A 20,312-nucleotide genomic window follows, 5' to 3' on the forward strand; every position below is an offset into this window, starting at 1 on the left:
TGGCCCTTGGCTCCGACAGGGAATCGGCTTCAGCCCCCTCTAACTTAAGGTAGTGACTCCGTTGGGTAGTACGTACATGGCACTGCATATCACTGGGTGCTCGTGCTTCAGCTGCTTGTTTTAGAACAATGGTCACAGTTAAGACATTTGCGATATGCTTTTCTGCTTGGTTTTCTGCTCAGTTCACAGCTTGTTCAAATGCGTTTTTTTCCCCAGGTTGCACTGGCTGCCCTGGATGGATATTTCAGTTTCTATACTCGGAATACTACACAGGTGGGTCACATTTGTTTGAAACCTAAAGGTTAAAGATCTAAGTTTATACATGTGCTAAGCCTCGCCTCACCTAAGCTGGTGCCGTTAAATTCAGATGTTAAAATTTCTGACACTAATAACACAAGCTTTGTAGTCGTGTATTTTCACCTTCTTCTTTCACTGCTGATTCTTTCATCTTAAGATTTTGGGGAGTTATCAGAAACACTCTGATAGAGTGTGATGACTTATTCTAAAAATTGGAGTATTCAACCAGCAAACTGAGATGTGTCTGTCCCCCCGCCCCGTTTTAGATATAAAGCTGCTGACGGACAACATCAGTGTTTTAAATACAGAATATGTAAAACAGGGTAAGTCAGCATCACTGCTGCAGTGATTCTCCATACACAAAGCACTGCTCCTGTATCAGAGTTGATTTAAGAACTGAAATGCTTTTGGGAAGCATTTACTGTACTATTCAGCAACAAACTAAACGGCAGTTTATTTAGTTTATCAATAAACACGAGCGCTGTATTGCAACGATGGGGAATAACCAGGAGACTTACCGAGATCCAAGTTTCTATCAATGCTTTTATTTTTGCTTAAAGAAACAAAAACTACAAGCAATCAGGAAACTAACCTGCATAAGGTAATAGCTCCTTCTCCCTCTATTTCAACTGATCTCTGAATCTGTGTTTGTTACAGCACAGGAGGAACAGCCGCGTTCAGCAGTGCTGCTGCTACAGACCCCATCACATCCAATGGCACCACAGAATAAAGAGATACAAAGTCTCCATATTAAAATATGCATTTTGATTTGAAAATTAAGAAACCTAGAGCAATATCTTAGGAGTTAAATACAAAACAGTAGTAAATATGCAAAATACAGTCAATAAGCAGAGCGATGAGGCAAAAGAAGGAAGTATAATAGTTGATTGTTACAAGGTAATTCTTGGCGGTGGTGGCTTCCCCCAGCCCCTGAGTGTCCGAGCGGCACAGCGAGGTACAACCACCTCACACACAGCCTGAATTGAACTCCCAAAGCATCTAAAAGGTAATGACGCTGGGAGGCCCGATATCTGCAGTAACATGTACCAACCACGCTGTGTCTGAGGAAAATGAGGTTCAAAAAATACAGTTTTACGCTATACAGTACTTGTTGAGTAAGAGAACTTGGCCCAAGTGAATCCATCCTCTTTCCGCATAGATTTCTCGGCGATTTCCAACGTGAAAGCTGAAATTACAGCACAGCTGCTCACACTGAGTTATCTTTGGTTAATACGTTACCCATCTGGGTGCAGACATCGGGCATTTCCCCACGTTCCAGAGGAGTCTTTGGTTTTGCTTTTACCCTGACAGATTTATTCAGAAGTTGGTTACGAACCACTGAGATTGAGCTGTTTGTACATTTGAATTATCCAGGAGTATCAGCGCTTAAAGAACAGATCAAAACTACCCACTCTACATAGGACCGATAGAGCAGAAGTATTCAAGTTCAATGAAATATTACAAAAAAGGCTTCCTTTTTAGGAAAACTTAGCTATGGTAAAAATATCTACTACAGTGCACTGCACTGTAATAAATATTCAACATAAATTAATAATTTACAAGTACCTGAGCAAGTATACAGAGCACCATAGCACAGCACAGCACCAAAGGCAGTAGCTCAGAATTCTTAAAAATAATGCTGTTTTAAACATTAAAAATTCTAAGTATTGTCATAAAAATGAACCCCAGCTGGAGTTTCAAGATAGTGCAAACTTCTGTCTTCACTGTTTAAAATCAAGGCGTCAGGTTTTGTCGTCGTTTCACATCACAGTGTTGCTGGACCTGGGTACCTGCGGTGGCTGCTTGGGAGCAGGTCTGCGGAAAGAAAGGAAACAGCAAACTGGTAGTTAAAATTGCCACAGTTCTCACATGTGCTGGAGGCACCGAGACCAAATCCCTCCCAAGGCCCATCCAGACGTGTAAGTAGAACCAGCAGCCTCTTTCATTTCAGTTCAGGCGTAACTGCTGCTTGGTCAGTGGGATACGGTAACTCCACATTTCAAGTGTTTAAAGTCTTTATTTCTTTGGGTGCTCAATCCATTTTGCACCTGTTCAAAAATGCTACTTAATGGCGTAGAGGAGCCGTTGATTTCAAAAAGCTGTCAGTTAAAGTATGTCCTGGAATGGACAGCCAGGAGCTCAACCCGAGTTCACTCTTGCAATCTTTGTGCTCAAAGTATTAGGAAACTAACCTGATTCTATCTGTAATGTTTGTGAGCAATGTTAAGTGCCTCATTAGTGGAATTCCTGTAGCTTACATACTCCTGTCTTCCTCAGCACTCACTTTTTATTTGCAAAACACCAAAGAATATTGGCTAAGAACAGATCACTGACCATTCCCATTAACACTGGGCAGTTATTTCACTTCCAGATAGTTTTTTTCAACATGCTTTTTAAAATAATTTCTTTTTCAGAAGTGTACAATTTCTGTGCTTTCTCAATGTCTGGGGTATTATTTTCAGATGATCTAAACTGATGTTCCATTGTGAAATACAGGAATGGAAATGTGCTTTTATTGGTGGTTGATCTTAGCAGCATTCGGTTCTCAGCCTGATTCTGTAGGGGGCTGAGTGGGAAATTTTGTTCTGCAAGAGCTTTGTTGCTTTTTTTTTGCAAGGAATTGTATTTGTTGGGCTTTTTTTTGGTAAAAATACAGATGCTTGCAGTCAAGCCTTCCTATGTAGTATAAATTCTCATACTTCTGTGGAAGTCAGTGCAGTTGTGCTGATGTAGAATCACAGATGGTTTGGGTGCGAAGGGACCTTTAAAGCTCATCCATTCCCCCCCTGCCATGAGCAGGGACATCTTCACCAGCTCAGGTTGCTCAGAGCCCCGTCCAGCCTGGCCTGGGATGTCTCCAGGGATGGTTCATCCACCGCCTCTCTGGCCAACCTGGGCCAGGCTCTCACCACCCTCAGGGCCAACAATTCCTTCCTCATGTCCAGCCTGAATCTCTTTCAGTTTAAAACCATCACCCCTTGTCCTATCACACCAAGCCCTGCTAATCAATCTGTCCCATCTTTGCTCTACAGCCCCAGCAACGCTCAGTCTGACACTCTGTGCTTTCAGCTGTTGCAGATGCCCAGTGCCCAACCACACTGACCTTCGGGGCGCCCCGGGGGGCAGAGCTCGGGGGTGTCCTGGCGGGTCGGCCGGGAGTGGCTTCCGAGGAGGGGTTGGTTTGGGGTTCTCCTGCGAGCAAACAAACATCTCACGTTAGTCTTTGGAACTGACAGAACACACAACACAGCAACAACTGAGATAAACTGAAGGTAAGTTTGGAGTATTTGTGAGCAGATACACTGAAATGAGTAAGACATATTTTATTTTTAATAAATAGGCACTTATATTTTAAAACAAACGTTTAATATTGTGTTGTAATGATTTTGTTTCTAGCGTCTACATAAACGAGACCAAACTGTTCTCATGTTCATTTACTTTGTCCGAGCTTTGAGGGAGTAAAATTGGTAACTTCAGAAACTTTCTTCCCACGCGGTGCTTTCTGTGTCCCTAGGGTATAAAACGGAGCTATTTCTGACAATCTTGAATTGATGTTACGGATATAATTTTGAAAGAAGACACTTGTGCTTATTCACCAAGTTGCCATGAGTTGATCCCATGTTTTTCCTACTTCTTTTTCATGTAGCAACTGAAAACCGTGATATTTTGCTTGATGGAGTAACTGTCACAATTAATTTGAGCTGCCAAAGGGAAACGCTTTTTGGCAGTTTCAGATCTGTCAGTCTTTGGTCACGACAGTACTGGAGACCTGGGGGTGTACCTGGGGGTGTACCTGGGGGTGTAGCTGGGGGTGTACCTGGGGGTGTACCTCACCGTGAGCTGGGATCTGCAGGGGAGGACACTGGGAGGCTGGGGCAGCTACAGAGGCACCAACATTGACAAATAGGCCCTTTTTCTTTTTTTTTTAAGGAACTATTTGATTAAGAAACAGAAAAGCACTTGCACTTAAAATCCTGACTTTGACCGCTGTGAAATATGCAGAATGTTTTAAGGAATGCCAGAAAATAAACAGTGGAACTGGTGGAGCTGAGGACAAAAGCAACACAAACCAATACTACAGTTTTCCTAGAATAACGATTTTAGAAAGAATCGGTATTTCCCTTTCCCCTGAAAAGGAAAATCAATGACTAGCAAGATGGAAAAGGAAGGAAAAAGCTTGAATACTTTGAGAGCAATTAATAAACTGGACACACTACAGAAGCTGCTCTAACCTGAGTGATTCTGTGTTCAGACTCCAGACAGAACTGACACCAGGTACACTCCTCCTGCTGTCACAGTGCACAAGCACACTGCCCCTGCCCCTGCCACCGCAGCTCACCCTGCTCTGTGTTCTGCAACCAGACACAGCGATTTGATTTGCAGGATGTGCATCCAAATCCGGGGATACTCATTTCAAAATGACAGGTTGGTGATAACGGCATTCACTTCGTTCTCATCTTGTACTATAAACAGAATAGCACAATGTCCAGAAAACAGAAATAGCTGGGTGCCTGAGTCTTTGCTTGGACACAGTCACGCTCCAAATGCAACCAAAAGAGAAGCCAGTGACAAGAAAAGGCACAATTTAATACAGACAACTGCACACAACTTAATCTGCTCTGAATATCACCTTGAGATGCATCTTACTGCCAAAAAAAAGGGTTAGCAGCTCTACTTCAACATCGCAATGAAAGGTGTGTCTGCATGAAACTGGGGGTAATGACTGCGCTCCTAAACTTGCACAAAGGCAATACTGTGGGCAACGGCCAAGATGAGAGGTGAGAAAACACTTAATTCCTCTTTAGCACAAGCAGATACTCACACAGTAAATATGAACCAGCAGCTTCAGGCTCACCTGGGGGCAGCGCAGGGCTCTGTGGGGCAGGGGTCTGTGGGGCAGGGCTCTGTGGGGCACAGCCTGGGGACACGGCAGGGGGGGCAGGACTCGCTGCGGTGTCCTGAGCTGCGGCAGATCGTCTGTCTTCACAGGGCTGCCGATGTCCACGATCTGATAGGGCAGCGGCCTCCTTGGACCATCTCGCTGTGGAAACAACCCCAACACAAAGTCAGAAACTTCACGAGTTGACGTGAGCATTGCTACTTTAAAATCTATTGATTAGCTTGTTTTTCCCTCCTGCTCTGCTCTCCTCTACCCTCAACACCCCTGGAAACAGGGGCAACTCGCAGCTTGCAGAGCCTTCTCAAGCACTGCGCCCTGTGCTGCTCTGGGGTCAGGGCTGGCTCTGTCCTAGACACTGAGTTCTTTCTTATCTGCACTTGACGTCACCTGCCTAAAACCCACAAGCCATCCAAGTATTCTGAAGCCTAAATCTTCTCCATTTTACATATTGTTAGTTGTATGTGATATTAAGATCATGTAATCACAGAATGTCAGGGATTGGAAGGGACCTCAGAAGATCATCCAGTCCAATCCCCCCGCCGGAGCGTAATTGTGTTATGATCAATTACTTACATGAGATCCCAAATATATGCTTTTTTCTTTTAACTCACTTTTTGTATGTTTGTATTTTGCGGCTTCAGGATGAGATTTTTATTGCGAGATGCGGTATGGACACGGTTCGGCTCAGACGAACGGGAAGGTCGTGCTGGACTCACAGACCTGGAATACAAAAATATTCCTTGAACACTACATTCTACTTTATAACATCGTTATAACATTGTTTTAAACAGTAGCCCCATTTCAGAATGAGATTTTGCACGGACTTCCTGACTTTTGAGAGTGAACAAGGAAAGCAACAATTGTCTCATGCTCCTGCAAGAATCAAAATAAATACAGATTTTTTGGAAAGCAGCAGTCTGTTCAATCAGCTTCTGCAATCTGTGAAAATGCAGCTTTGTAACACCCAGGAGACTCTTCTAATGAATCTGGCATTTAACAGTAATGACCTCAAATATGAAAGTTTCAGCTCACTCGACCGAGTTTGGATAAAAGGCCACGCAATGTAATGAAACTATTTCAAGCAAATGAAAATAAAGGCAATACTTCCTTCACTTCTTCATTTTTTATCGCAAAAGAGGTACACAGTCAAACCAAAACCTCCATTCTTTACTGACAATAAAGTTAAACTAAAGCAGGAAAACTACGGCTATTAATACTTGAATATTTTTGTTAAGGCTGGTGCTTTCTAACACCTTCACACTGGTGTCTGACGAACATCAAGGTGAGAGCTGCCACCTCTACAGCTACTTTCTACTAACAACTATTAGAGTAGAATTAGGGAAAATGCTCATACCTCAGTTTCTCTATTGTTGTCTTTTTACTTGTGAACAGCCATCTCATTAAAGTCTTCCTCTTCAGATACGTGACGGATCCAGCAAAGATGAGGCACAGAATGGTTATCAGCACTCCTAGGGTTAAACTCTTATTATCTGCAACAAAACACATGGAATTAACTTCTCTTGAGCCATTGTTACTGGGATGGTTGTGTATGTGGAGCAGGACATCGCTGCCTGGCCCGGGTTTCAAATGCAATGCAGGTGAAGTGAATGAACTATAAATTGAAGACTAATAAATTTATTTTCTTCTAGGCTGACGCTTGAATTTTGATCTGTTTCAAGTTATTTCTTTAACATTGTGGAAGAACTGGTTAAAATTTAACACTGTAGGTTCCTTTCAAGTGAATTATTCTATTCTATTCTATTCTATTCTATTCTATTCTATTCTATTCTATTCTATTCTATTCTATTCTATTCTATTCTATTCTATTCTATTCTATTCTATTCTATTCTAATCCTATCCTATTCTGATATCTGGGCCCAAACGTGAACACCTCCTTGTAGTCTCTGCTCCTCTGTTTGGGTCCTGCTTAGGCTGTCACCTGCAAACGGGGCCACAGGGTCTCATCCAGACACCCCAGGGTGACTGATGGCCACAGCAGCACCCACTGGCAGCTTCTTCAGGGGCTGCTGGGTGGGAGGGAGAGAAAAGGGACAGAAATGCCTAAATCACAGTTTGGTAAAGCGCAAATTTTAAATATTCCACCCCTCGAATAAATACAGTAATTCTAGTTCCTTTCTAACTGGTTTTTAAGGGTTTGCTTGTGCTTTAACACAGTGCAAACAGTCTGAAAGCTGGATTACTGCGGCCCAGCCCAGGTGGCTGTCAAGTCAAATCTGAAGGCAAGCGCGGAGCTGAAGGAAAGCCCAAAATCCAGTTAGAAAAGCCTTGGGCAGCAAGGCCGTGTGGCCTCGCAGGGACGCTCTGCAGCCTCTGCCGCTCCACAGTTCAGTGTCAGTGCCTTTCACACCACTCCGTTCAGTGTCAGTGCCTTGCTGGGACCGGACTGAGGCACAACGGGGAGCCCAGCCTGGCCAGATGACTAGAAAACCCTATGTTCAGGAAGGGGAAAGGCAGCAGCTCTCGTCATTAGAGATCCGTGATATGACCCCTGCCTGGAGGAGAGGATGCTGTGGTTCCTCGGGGCTGCTGAGCTACAAGATGCACTCCTGGAGCGGGAGAAGCAGTTTCGGTCTTCGCTCAGGCCTCAGCCCTGGCCCAGCGCTGATGCATTTTCTCCTGGCCCGGCCGGAGCTCCCAGGAACGGGGCAGCAACACAGACCAAACCAACTACACCTGGGGGACCAAGTGCTGCACTGTTTACCCTGTAGCGCTGCAGAATAATAAATCCCTCACTACCCCTATAGAGATTAATAAAATTAATAAGCCAAGATTACACAATTTAAATTAACTTCTCTACCTAACAATGAAATATCTAAGGCTTGTTTGTAAGAAAAATACAGAGTGCCAGACATACATTTATTCTAAGTCAGCTGGGTAAAATCAGTTACTAAATACTAATGAGACCATGTGCCTTGATTGACTAAAATGAAAGTGCTTTATTGAGCTAATCCTTTTGTAATTTGATTTAGACGTGTGCAAACCACTCAGGTCATAAACCAAACCACCCCGTCAAGCGTTCATATTTAAATGCAAGTGTCAGCGATAGAAAATTAGCTCCTCCAGCACTTTCCGTATTTGTTTATTCCCAGTATTACTGAACGTAGCGCTGGCTTCTGAGAAAAATGGGGAAACTACCACACTATAATAAACTATTGTTAAAACAATTTTTTGTTGAAGTTCGATCCAAAACCACAACATGCAAGAATTATCAAAGATATCCTGTATTTGTCTTTTCCACTTAGTGTTGTCTATGCAGTACATGATTCTATTTTGTGGTTCCCCAAGTATTTTGAGGTCAGCTGAGAAAGGACTAGAATGCTTTAGAGCATCTTAACACACTGAACACACAAGTAATCACACTGAGCACGGTTTCTGTGCTCTCTTACAACTGGGAGACATTTAAAAAAAGATCTTTACACAGTTAAATCATAATGGGAAGTTTTGTCACGGAAATGACCATGATGTCATAAATCCACTATTGTAATTCCCTGCAGGATCTGGCATGTAGAGAACAAAATCCAGTTTGGTTTTGAAGAGGATTATTCATAAGAAAACACAGAGATCACTTTCCAGCAAGCTATAGTTTATATATGTATGTGCAAGAAGAATGCTCGTCCTGTCTCTTACTCAAAGATCAGAAAGATCTCTGGGGAAGTCACTAAAGTTACAGAACTCTGGAGAAAAACTGGCTTGTGATGATTGTAACACCCTGTCAAAGTTGACAATGCGCAGAAATAACTCCTTCTGAGGTTGGCCAAAGCTGAAGAAAGATGCTACAGCCAACGTTCTGCACACTGAACAGGGGAAATTGAAATGCAAGTTACAAAAAATGCACATCATCTGCTACTATCATGTGTGAGGAAAACTTCTAATAAACGTTTGGAAGCTATAAAATGTAGTTTTAATCTGATACAATCAACTCTGCTATTTTCCACGATACAAAAGATTGTTCGTAGAAGAGCAACATCTGATTTTTGATTCTGCAATACTTTTGCGTTTATAATCACTGCAATGTCCACTCTCCATTAGGCACAGACCTATAGGAGCACGCTGTGTGTACAAGGTATTTCTACCCTGAGGCTCCCAGTGGAGAACACGGGAGCTCGGCTCCAAGGTGAACCCCGGAGCGCTGTGATGTTCACCTGCCATGGCAACGGGATCAGCTCGAGGGTGGGACTCAGCTCCTCATCACAGTATCACAGTATCACAGTATGTTTGGGATTGGAAGGGACCTCAAAAGATCATCTAGTCCAATCCCCCTGCTGGAGCAGGAACGCCTAGGTGAGGTCGCACAGGAAGGTGTCCTCTGCTTCCATCAACACCATTTCCTACTCACTGCACTGAGCTACTGAACCCAACTATGCATCTTGGAAAATAAAAAAAGAGGCAAAAAAAGACAAAGCAAAGAAGCCATCAGGACCACTGTGCTTTTAGTTATGCAAGAAAAGGGATGCACTTGGCTGGCCTTGGTTTTGCTTCACTACATTCTAAAGGTGGTGCTGATACGTCTGGACAAAGCTGTTTGATTTACTGACTTATTTCATAATCTCACTGCTTACAAGACAACACCTTGTGTTTCCACTCCTTATCACGGAAAGCACCGGTAAATCAGGAATTGCCACTAACCTGCCTGCCTAACGGGTCCGCTGTCCACGCTGCCACCAAAGCCCGGCTTGTCACAGTAAGGGGGGGCCCAGTCAGCCTCGCAGTGACAGTTCTTCTTATTGTTGCAGACCTGCAAAACAAGACAAATGATTTAACAAGGAAAGAATGAGCCTATAGACCTGAGAGCAGCACTGGCTGATAGGGCCTCCTAATCGGGTAGCAACACATCTGAAAGAAACAGAACTTCTCGAGGAAAGGTGCCGTGCTGGTACCTGTACCTGCTGTGGGCACAACCCAGAGGGCGCAGAGCAGCTCTGAGTGCAGGACACCGCGGAGGAACCGGGATCCTAAACCAGCATTATTTATTTGGCGGGTAATTGAGTTGCACCAGCTGACAACTTCAATAAGATAAGGATAACCACACACCTCTTAAGTTTTACTCTCTCTTTGCTTCTAGCAGCGACATTATCTGCTTTCTAACTTCTATTCCTCCTGCCTCCACAGAAACAAGAGGTTGAGGCTGTAAAGCTCTGTCAGCCCACGAGAACCCTCCTGGTCCGCCAGGGCCTTGCACCAGCCTCAATACTGATCCTTCCACCACTCAGACCCCCAGCTCTAACACAAACCAGTTACTGGGAGAAGAGAAGACGAAGGGGAAGAAGAAGACAAAGGGGAAGAGGAAGACAAAGGGGAAGAGGAAGACAAAGGGGAAGAGGAAGACAAAGGGGAAGAGGAAGACAAAGGGGAAGAGGAAAGACCATGCTGTATCAACAGAATACACAAACTGAACAGGCCAAAAACGTTCTTGCCCAGGACAAAGATGGCACAGTCAAGTGTAGATGCTCAAACTCATTTTTAAATACATTTTCTGGACTTAGGGCTAGTTGTCAATATGGTTCTTAATTACGTGATAACACTGATCATCACTGATCTACCACCACCACAGAGAAACTACGCAATAGGTTAATTAATGTGTTTCTGAGTCAGACACTTGTTAGTTCACCAGAGTTTGCAAATATGCCTTTTTCTGGTGAGGTCAGGCTGTGTCTGCAGAGTATTAAATTATCAGTCACACAGCTTAGACTGCCTATGTTCATGTAAAATGAAAATGTTACTTTTCAAAGACAGCAAGGCAATTAAAAATATCATTAAGCAGTATTTTTTAAACTAAAGCGCTACAGGAGTCCCCATCTAGAATTCCATCAGGAATTCAGCTACCCAGGAGTCACCAGAGGTTCTCCCTCGTACAGACACAAAGATGCTGGTCTAAGCCGATGCTCACTCCAGCACAACGGGAACAGGCAGCACCGTCAGTGCTGCTCCGTGTTTCAAATACGGGATGACGAACTAAGTTAAATCAAATTAAAATCCCTTCTTAGGAGAGGACAGAGAATTTCCTATGGCTCTCCCAATGCAGCAGCCACAGCTCTTCACAGAAACAAACAGCTCATTAGCAAATCGAGGTTAATAAAGGCATAGCTTGACATAATTATCATTTTCATAATATGAACTAGGTTTCAAAACACTTTTATATTATTAACCGATATCATCGAATTTTTCATCCTGCACCACCACTTTCATACCATGAACCTCATCAGTATGATTGTACTTTATTTTAATACTTTTGGAAATGCTATTCCATTTGCATCTCAATTCAGCTGCATATTTTAACTTCTATCCACACAGAAAGTGTGTTTTTTAAATGTTAATGGGAATTCTTCATGACGAAGGTTAGACTTAAAATTGCTTTGAAGATGACAACATTCCTTTTTTATCACAGACTGTTAATTAAGGACAAGATAATTGCTACCTGATGAATATGTCTTTGTTGAAGAAAAATAATTTCTTGCAGTTCATATAAGGGACACTGAAAATGGAAATACATAATGAAAAAGTATTGCAGTGACTTTGATATATTACAAACAATCACAGATCCCAAAGCTATTATGTAAAATGATTTCTCATCCAGTGTTTACTGACTGGTTGTAAAAAAAGCGTTCCTATAATACTTACTCCTCGCCCATGGCACTTTGTTGCACATCTATGTACGCCAAAAACACTCGTATTCTGGCACCGGCGATTAAGGCAGATCTGCAAAATAAGGGAAAATGAGTGTGAATAGGGACAGAACCGCTGGTGCTCACAGGGCGTTGTGTCCCTTTTACCAGTTAAAGAGTTCCAAATGAAGATGCCGCACTGACAATGTTACATTGACCAAAAGTAACACCGTGTGAGTACTTCAGGCCCAAATCTGCACAAGGTGAAAACTGCTCCTATCAGCATCGCAGCCAAGCCTGCATTGCAGACCTGGTTCATGTTCAGTGGATGTGCTGAGCTGGTGCAAATCAACACTCAGGCTTCCGCTGAAGTGGAACTAGTGGTGAGCCGCTCGGCTTTGGGCTTTTTTAAAGCCAATTTAAACCCCAGTCATTTGCATTCCTTCAGGACCAGGGATGCACCGAGCAGCGTGTTCTCATGTACGTGACGTGGCTGCGTTCACGTCTCCACAGCAGCAGGCGGTTTCTTGAGGAAAGGTGCAATGACCACAGTTCTGGCTACACCAACAGCACCAAACTTACTTGGGCTAGTACAGAACTTACACCCAGGACAGGCTGAATCTTCAGCTGAGGTCACTTGTATATACAGGCCCATCGCTGTTCTTCAGCAAAACAGAGATGTTTGGAACGGTTTTCCCAAGATAAACAAATTTTTGGTGTGAAATATAAACCGACCACATGTAAAATGTAATAATGATTTTATAGAAAACGGCTGAAACAAATAGCATATGCAGAGTAATCAGATTCAAAACTTTTCTTTTCCAGTCATTATTGGTAAATTTTGCCAATATGGCTGAAAATTGGGGTAAAGCATCATTAGTACCATCTAGTAACCCCATCAACCAAACGGCTGATGAAGAGTTCAGTAATGAGTTATCCTGCTCCAAACCGAAAGGAGAAGAAATCAGGACTGGAACGACTGTCACTATCCTGACAAAATAAAAAGGAAAACATGACTGCACAATTCTGCTCCTGTTTAACTGCAGTTCAGTTCAGTACTACTAAAAGTCAGTCACAATAATTAGCATTAAGCAGGGAATAGTGCTGCAGGAGACAACAGGGATGCTTAATCAGGGCACTTATCCCCTCGGGAGAAGGAAAAATGGGAAGGAAATGAGAGTGAATTGGCATCAACACGCACACGAGTAGAGAATACGGTCTGATTGCAGCAGCCCTCGCCATTCAAACGTTCTGCGCGCAGCGGCTCACACAGCTCTGATCACATTAAAATGGCTGCATTTCAAATTGTGTCTCTTCGCCTTAGAAAACTCAAGAATATTTAAATTCATATTCTTAATCCATAATACAAACGCACTAATGTCCTCCAAGGAAAACATACAATTTCAGAAGTATTAGCCTGTGTATTCTATAGTGTGTATGTGTATGATTAGATAGATTAGAAAGATTAAATACTCATTAGTAAAACATAATGGGGTGCTTTCTCAGCGTTCAATTTTCTTTGAAAAGACGTTTTATAACATGACTTAGAGATGTTCTAAGGGTTGTTTTCCCGTGCCAGAACTGTAGTTTCATTAGGGATGTATTTTAAACCTGTTCCCAACACAGGGTGATCATCCAGCAGAATACACAAGCACTCAGAACTTGGGAGATTTATCTGATTTTACCACAAATTACCAAAGCACCTTTTTGTTTTCTTATTGCAAGTAACCCAGTGAGGGTATGAAAACCTTCAATAGTGTTCGGATTCCTGTCCATCGCTCCCTCCTGTAAACTCGTGCCTGTCTCCCACCTTTCTCTGTTCCTTTTCTCACAAAAGAAAACCTAAGAATGAGTCGGCCATGTGAAATGTGGCTACATTCACATCGGGTAATTCACGAAGTTTGCAAAATATGATTGTGAGAATCAGTTTTGGTGGCTGAAGCAACAATGGATTTAGATTTTTCTAACAGTGCATAGAGAGACAGCTTTTGCTGCAAGAAAAACGAAGAGAGAGGGAGCTACAATCAGCAGATATATTGTATTTTGAAACCTCAAGTGAAGTTAATGACAATTTTGCAACACTACAGACACTGGGAAAGTGATACATTGAACTCAGAAATTCATTAACGATTGTGTAATGTGTTTTGCTGTAATTAATTTGCAGAAAACCTCTAGCCTACATGGACGGATACTTGGGACTGTCCTCAAAAAATCTGTTATAGGTTTAAGCAACTTGCATTGCATCTGCAAATCTGTGATCCAGAATAGTGGCCAGAAGATGGGAGTAAAAATGTGACTCAGTGTGAGCATGAGAAACTGTTCTGTGGGAAAAAGAAAAGATCCCAAAGCAAAGCCCAGTCAGTTTAGCACAAAATACTCTGCAGCATGAGTACAGCGATGTTCCCCTTGTCTGGAGGATTTCACAACTTACTTTCCCGTCTTCGCACTTGGTTCCTGCCAGCACGAGCCCAGGATCGGGCATATCGTCACCCAGGTACACGTGGGTCCCCCGGCACAGGATCTTGCCGCCTTCCTGAAGCGGGATATTAGTTTCTATGGAAACAGCATTGGTACCAATTACAGGTCGATTTGCTCCCCCTTGACACTGAATTTTTCCACATTTAGCATCTCTGAAGGGAATAAACATAACCAAAGATTAGTTAAGTAATTTTAAATGTTGTTAAATTATTTTAAAGGTTATAAGCCCCCTCCCACCACCACGTATCTGCTCCTGTTGGTGGGGACAGCCCCTACCTGGGTTCACATTTGGCAAAGGAGCTCTTGGAGTCTTTGCCGCAGTTGCCGTACGGATCACCCGCAGAATTGACTCTCTCAAAGCAGATCCCAGGAGCGGGTTTCGCACCTGAAAACAAAACCTCATCAGCACTTCCAGCTCATACAAGGTGTTTTTAATAATTTTCTTGGAGCTCCACCGATGCTTTAGGGGAAGGAACGATGTGATCAGCATATTGATGAAGCACAACGGAACGGGCGTGGGATCTGCATGCTAATTGAAGAGCCGGGATGTGAGGGTTTCCCGCTACTTCTCTCTCTTGGCAATGCTGAGCAATAGGCAATGCACAACTCTTTCGGAATTTCTCTAGATAGCCCTCCTACGGGTCCTCCTGGGACACAAAAACCTTGAGGAAATGCCCATCTAGTTTGGTGAAGACAGACAAGGGCCAGCCGGTAAGTCAACTCCCTCTTTTTACAGGAGTCCACGTGATTGCAGCGAAAGCCCAAGAGCTGAAGCCAAAGAAAACACTCTTCAAATATGGCCTTAAGTGCAGTTCAGAACAACACGGAACCAGAAAAAAGTCCAGTTGCAAAGTAGAGTCCTGTGTGACTGTAAAAACACAAATACACACCATGGTGAAGAAGAGAACCCATCCCCACCTGAACCCTCTGTTAATCCGCTCCTGAAAGCCTGACGTGGAAGAAGGGTTGTTTCTACCACAGAGGCAGAAGCAGGATCTGGGAAGAAAGGCAGCATCTGGTTCTTATCTACCACAGCTTTTATGATGGAGACATGTCCTAACAGCAAAGGAACTTTCCTGATGGGCGAGTACGGGCAATGTTTGTGCAGACACATTACTCAGCCCCATATTTCAGAAGTTAAAAGGTACTATTAGAACATCTCTTCTAATGTCTTATACAATCTCCTGCCCATTTTTTTCCCCAGATCATGACCAAGTATTGAATATCTTCTATGGGATGATACCTGCATTTATCTGCAAGGCCCAAGAGGTGGAGGATCCACTTCCCTGTTTTGACTTGCAATGATTCATTAGTCCATGTATTAGAATTTAATCCCCTTGTTCTAATGTGAAGTGTGGCTTTTATTTCCAGCCAATAATTGCTGCTCTTTGTAAGATTAAGAGGCCCTTTGCTAGCGTCCTTTACTGCCCCCTATTTTCTTTTCATGAAGATAATTAATAGCACAATCAAGTCACTGCCAACATTCCAACTAATCCAACAGGCGGACTTGCTCTGAGCACACAAGGTGCTGAGGAGACACAATGGCTAAAACTCCTCACAGATAGCTGCTGGAAACATTTCTGTACTTTTGAGAGATGAGCCAAACTAAAGCAAGAAGAACTGGCAACGAGTGATGTGACAGCCTGAGGGCTGAGAATACACCATTCCTACAGTGTTCCCTCATCTTTAACGGAGACAAACTGAGTTAACATTGCTTTTTTTCTTTCAAATGTTTTGAGCCACTTCCAACTGTGGGTAAAACACACCATTTATTTACACCATCCTGAAGATTTCATTTGAAAAGCTTCAAAGAGGAAGAAGGTTTAAAATAAAAAAGGGGTCAAACTCCTGGAGAAGAAAATACGAGTTTAAGACTTCCCGTTAGTGTGGGTCTTTTCACTAATAACTCAGAGATTAACGCCTCAATTAATTATCTGCATTTCACAGGCAGAAGCTTGACTAATACCATATACTGCTGCACCATCTAATGCTATTAAGGACAAAATATTAAAACTTGAGAGAGGCTTAGGATGAACTCTCTTTTCCCTCTAACATTTTTACACAGTGCAACTAGAAAACTCAGAAAGAAAAGCACAGAAGGAACAGAATATGAGCTGTTGTTCCCTGGAGAGCAGGACAAGAGCCTGAAATTCTTTGGAAGATTACGATCAAGCTTGCTGAGTTCAGAATATTTCTCAAATCTGGAACTATTAAAAGGGACTCACACAGGACTCTTTCACTTCTTCTCATTAAACCGCAAGCAACAATCAAAAAATCAACAAAAGCATCCAGACAAGGCACTGTGCAAAAAGCAAAAGTTAGATTTCCATTTTCAGCATGTAGATTACTGCTCGTCTTTCCCAGGGCAGGCATATTAAGGATTCAGCTTGATACAAACATTAATATGTGCATATACTGTGCCAGCTTGGGGAAGGAAGAGGAGGGGAGGAAAAAACATGCTGTAAGCAAGAGGCCAAGAAAAAAGGCTTTTTCTCCCATATCCGCAAAGGTGGATTTGCTCAGACCCATCTCGCCAAAGGAAAAGCTCCCCCATGTACCACTATCCTATTCGATTGCAATGGGTCTTGTTTCTTCTTGGCCTGGAGCTTTGTGCCCCAGCCAGTGGCACATCACTGCATTCCTAATGAACACATTAAAAAAATGGTGTTAAAAAGAGAAAGGGCTCACTGACACACTAAGAGAGCTTAAGGTATTTATCTTCCTCCTTCTCTTGGTGAAACATGTTGTTTGGTTGGGTTTTTTTGAATGTAGAAGTCAAGCGTGCTACAGCAGATGGAAAGCAGAACGCATCTGCAGCATCCTCACAGGGAGCAGTGAGCTTTAACTCCAACCGGTAATGCTTAACAAGAAAACACATCTCATGGAGCACGAAAAAATGCTCCCCCTGCCAGGCTGGGAGCAGCCTGGCTATGAAAACACCTGGTACCCAACGATCATCTGCGCTTGGAAACAGAAAGCTAGCTGCAATTTCTGTCTTTGGTATCAAACCAAAACATATTGGTGCCTGGGATTCAGATGGCTGTTCCCTCTCCTCGCTGCTTTCTCAAAATATTTGGACATTTTTACAGATGAAAACATATCGGAGTGTAAGAAGCTGAACAGATGGAGCTCCCGAGTTAAAAGGAGGATTTCAGAGGATGTTTAAGGAAGAGACTTGTAATGTTGTGTTTCTGGAGGAAACCCATTTATCATGATTGCACCACATAAACTGAAGCAGAAAGTCCCGTCTTTCTCTATTTTGCCACCTCTACAGGCAAAGGCAAAATAATTTGTGAAAGACTTCCAGCGATTAAGTGCTTTGAGCTGGATGAGCGGAGTTTATCTGATTTGCTATTGATAATTACAGTCTCGTGACCCTGTAATGAAGGTCCTGTCAGCATTTCCACGCCAAGTGTTATTCAAGGGATTAAATCAGCCACCTGAAACTGCAGAAGGTCACAGCTCACCACTGCAGTTGTCAACCCCCAGAGTTCAAGGGTTTTTTCCCAATGTGTAGATTGATGAGCCCACTTCTTTCCCTGTAAGGTTTCAAAAAAGAGATGTCCTATGCTTTTGGAAGTGATGCAGAAACACTGTGTCATTTCAGATCAGCACCAGACCTGCTGCAACGGGAAAACACCGGCTCCTGGAAGAGAGAATGTTCTGACCATGGTGCTGATTCCAACAACAGAGAAACACCCGTTCTCAGCCTGAGAGCACAAAAGAGATTTCATTTCAATTCAGTTCCAAACACTGTCTCAGACATTTAAAAAGATTACACAGTGTTTATGGATGTGGAATGGAAAAAACCCCCACACCTGAATAACTGGAGTTCTGCTGCTCAGAGTAAACGAACCAGCACCACAAACAACTGTGTAAATAAATATAAGCATAAAAATACCGTTCTCTGGCATGTGATTTGCGCGTGGATTTTATCTCTCATTGTTTTACCGCACAGCTGATGTGAAGCAAACGTTTCACAAGCTCCCCTTGGCCTCTCTCGTCTTGGTGCTCCTTGTTGTTCAGTCTGTGCAAGAGCGAGATGGGGCTGAGCTGTTACCAATAATTTTGCATTTCAGGAGTCTGCTGGCTCTCAGTGGCTCTGAAAATATGGCTTAATGCCTTACACATCTCAAAATAAAACAGGTCTGGCCATAAATCTCTGGTGATCAAAAGAGTCTGATTTTCATTGGACTCAAATCTTTACAGTGCTTGGATAAATCAGTAGTTTTGCAGACAAAACCAGTTGGGGATGGTTTGGTCAGCTGGGTTAGATGGGCAGCCCATCTCTTCTGCCTATAGGGTTGTAGCTGGAAAAAAAACACAGAACTCTTACACCAGTGATGGGTCTTTGTAACAAATATTGACATTAAAGTTAAGATTCTTTCTGCATAAACAAATGGCAACATCTATGCAAGAAATTTCAGTATATTCTAATTATTAAGTCAGTGCCTGCCACTGGCTCCCCAAACCATTGCTTTTTCCCCTTTGGGGTAAAGTAGGAAAACACAGACAAGCATCTCCTTTCCTTCCCTAAAGAATCATTTACTTGCCAATGTAGAAAAAGCCATGAGCCTAAAACTGAGAATCTTCTATTCCCTGGTAATCAGTAATTCCTCTCTCTTACGTTTCTTGATCGGTGTGTCCCGTTGCTCCTGGGATGTGCCAGTGGAGCCCCAGGTGTTGCCCAGATGTGTCACTATTATCACTAAGTCAGATCAGCACAGTTGGATATTTCTGAATATGAGACTAAAAAGGTCACAAGCAATTCCTGCATGTTGCTCCTTAAAGACAAAAAATACATGAATTAAGGTGAAAGAGAGAAAAATCTGTGTGTTCTGGGAATGAACTTGGTCTATAAGAGGAACTTATGGCTATTTTCAGACACTGATGTTGCAGATAGGGAACAGCAAAGGTATTCCTCTATTTGACTTGAATTTATCTGTTGAAAGTAACCGAAAAACCCAAGGAAAGGCAAGTACATCTCTCTGGAAACACATTCCTATTGCTCAGCCTAAGGTTAACAAGCTCTGCCAGTGCTCATCATTCTTCTTTAACTACATCTAAAAATATTAAGATTGACATTTATCATTTGGCTTCTGGACATCTTGTAATCCAACAAATAAAGAAAGATGTACCAAAGAAGACAGTGATAAAGAATTCAATATACTGAATATTAAGAGAAGTTACTGCATTTTACTTAGCATGTTTTTCTCCTATTGGGAAGCAGAAAAAAGGAATTAATATAAGTGAACTCTGACCTGTTTTCTCTTCATGGTGTAGAATTTGTTTTAAAAAAACTAAACTACTCTCCTTCATTTCAATACACACAGCTGGTAAAAACCATTTTAATCAACTCTAACAACCTAGTGAAAGGTTCACATGTATTGTTTGGATACGAAGGCCAGAGACACCACCTCAGAATGTCAAGTCTCTCTTTCTGCTGCAAGGCTGGAAGGAAATCCTCACATTCTCTCCCACAATATTTTTCCAACTGCTCGTACTCCAACCAGATGTGACCGAGTGCTGGATATTCACATCCTCAGTCCCTAAATCCACAACACAGGCCCTAGGTTGTTGCCTGAGCCCTATGTGCTGCGCTGCCTCAAGGTTGATTTTCCTGGTGTGGTCTCCAAGAATGTGAACAGAATTAAGCCTCCCAGTTCAAGTTTGGTAATGTCCCATCCTCCATTTCAAAACCTTTATCCTTGGGTACTCCTAAGACAAATAAGTGTATTCCAGCTCCAGTCTGCTGGAGCTCTGCTCTGAACAAAGGCCCCAGAGCCCTGACCAGCGGAGACCCCACGCACAGCGCTGCCCACACTGAACAGCCCAGGGGAGAAAGACAAGAAAGAACCGGGGAGCCCGGGGGTTTGGGGGATTTGCTGCGTTGGGACACAGACCTGGCAAGGGAGCTGCAGCAATTCAGCTCTCTGACCTTTAGCTGAATTTTTCTCAGCAATTGAAATTATTAACAGTCCAACCAAGTAACTTTCCACAGCATGCGAAACTGG

At 42.9% G+C, this 20,312-nt stretch overlaps 1 protein-coding gene across 1 annotated transcript in view; it reads right to left on the reverse strand.

Moving 5' to 3' along the window:
* Window positions 1-820: 820 nt before the first annotated feature.
* The window catches only part of ADAM12 (ADAM metallopeptidase domain 12), a 171,803-nt gene continuing 152,311 nt past the window's right edge, over window positions 821-20,312 (reverse strand). The window contains exons 15-23 of the mRNA XM_065843291.2: window positions 14,575-14,683; window positions 14,252-14,450; window positions 11,837-11,914; window positions 9,845-9,953; window positions 6,552-6,687; window positions 5,809-5,917; window positions 5,153-5,338; window positions 3,401-3,489; window positions 821-2,112 (exon numbers count right to left, since the gene is read on the reverse strand). Of these exons, the coding sequence (XP_065699363.1) occupies window positions 2,058-2,112; window positions 3,401-3,489; window positions 5,153-5,338; window positions 5,809-5,917; window positions 6,552-6,687; window positions 9,845-9,953; window positions 11,837-11,914; window positions 14,252-14,450; window positions 14,575-14,683 (1,070 nt within the window). The 3' untranslated portion in view covers window positions 821-2,057. The remainder of the gene's footprint in view (window positions 2,113-3,400; window positions 3,490-5,152; window positions 5,339-5,808; window positions 5,918-6,551; window positions 6,688-9,844; window positions 9,954-11,836; window positions 11,915-14,251; window positions 14,451-14,574; window positions 14,684-20,312) is intronic.

The sequence above is a fragment of the Patagioenas fasciata genome, chromosome 8 (assembly GCF_037038585.1).
Source record: "Patagioenas fasciata isolate bPatFas1 chromosome 8, bPatFas1.hap1, whole genome shotgun sequence".
Lineage (NCBI taxonomy): Eukaryota > Metazoa > Chordata > Aves > Columbiformes > Columbidae > Patagioenas > Patagioenas fasciata.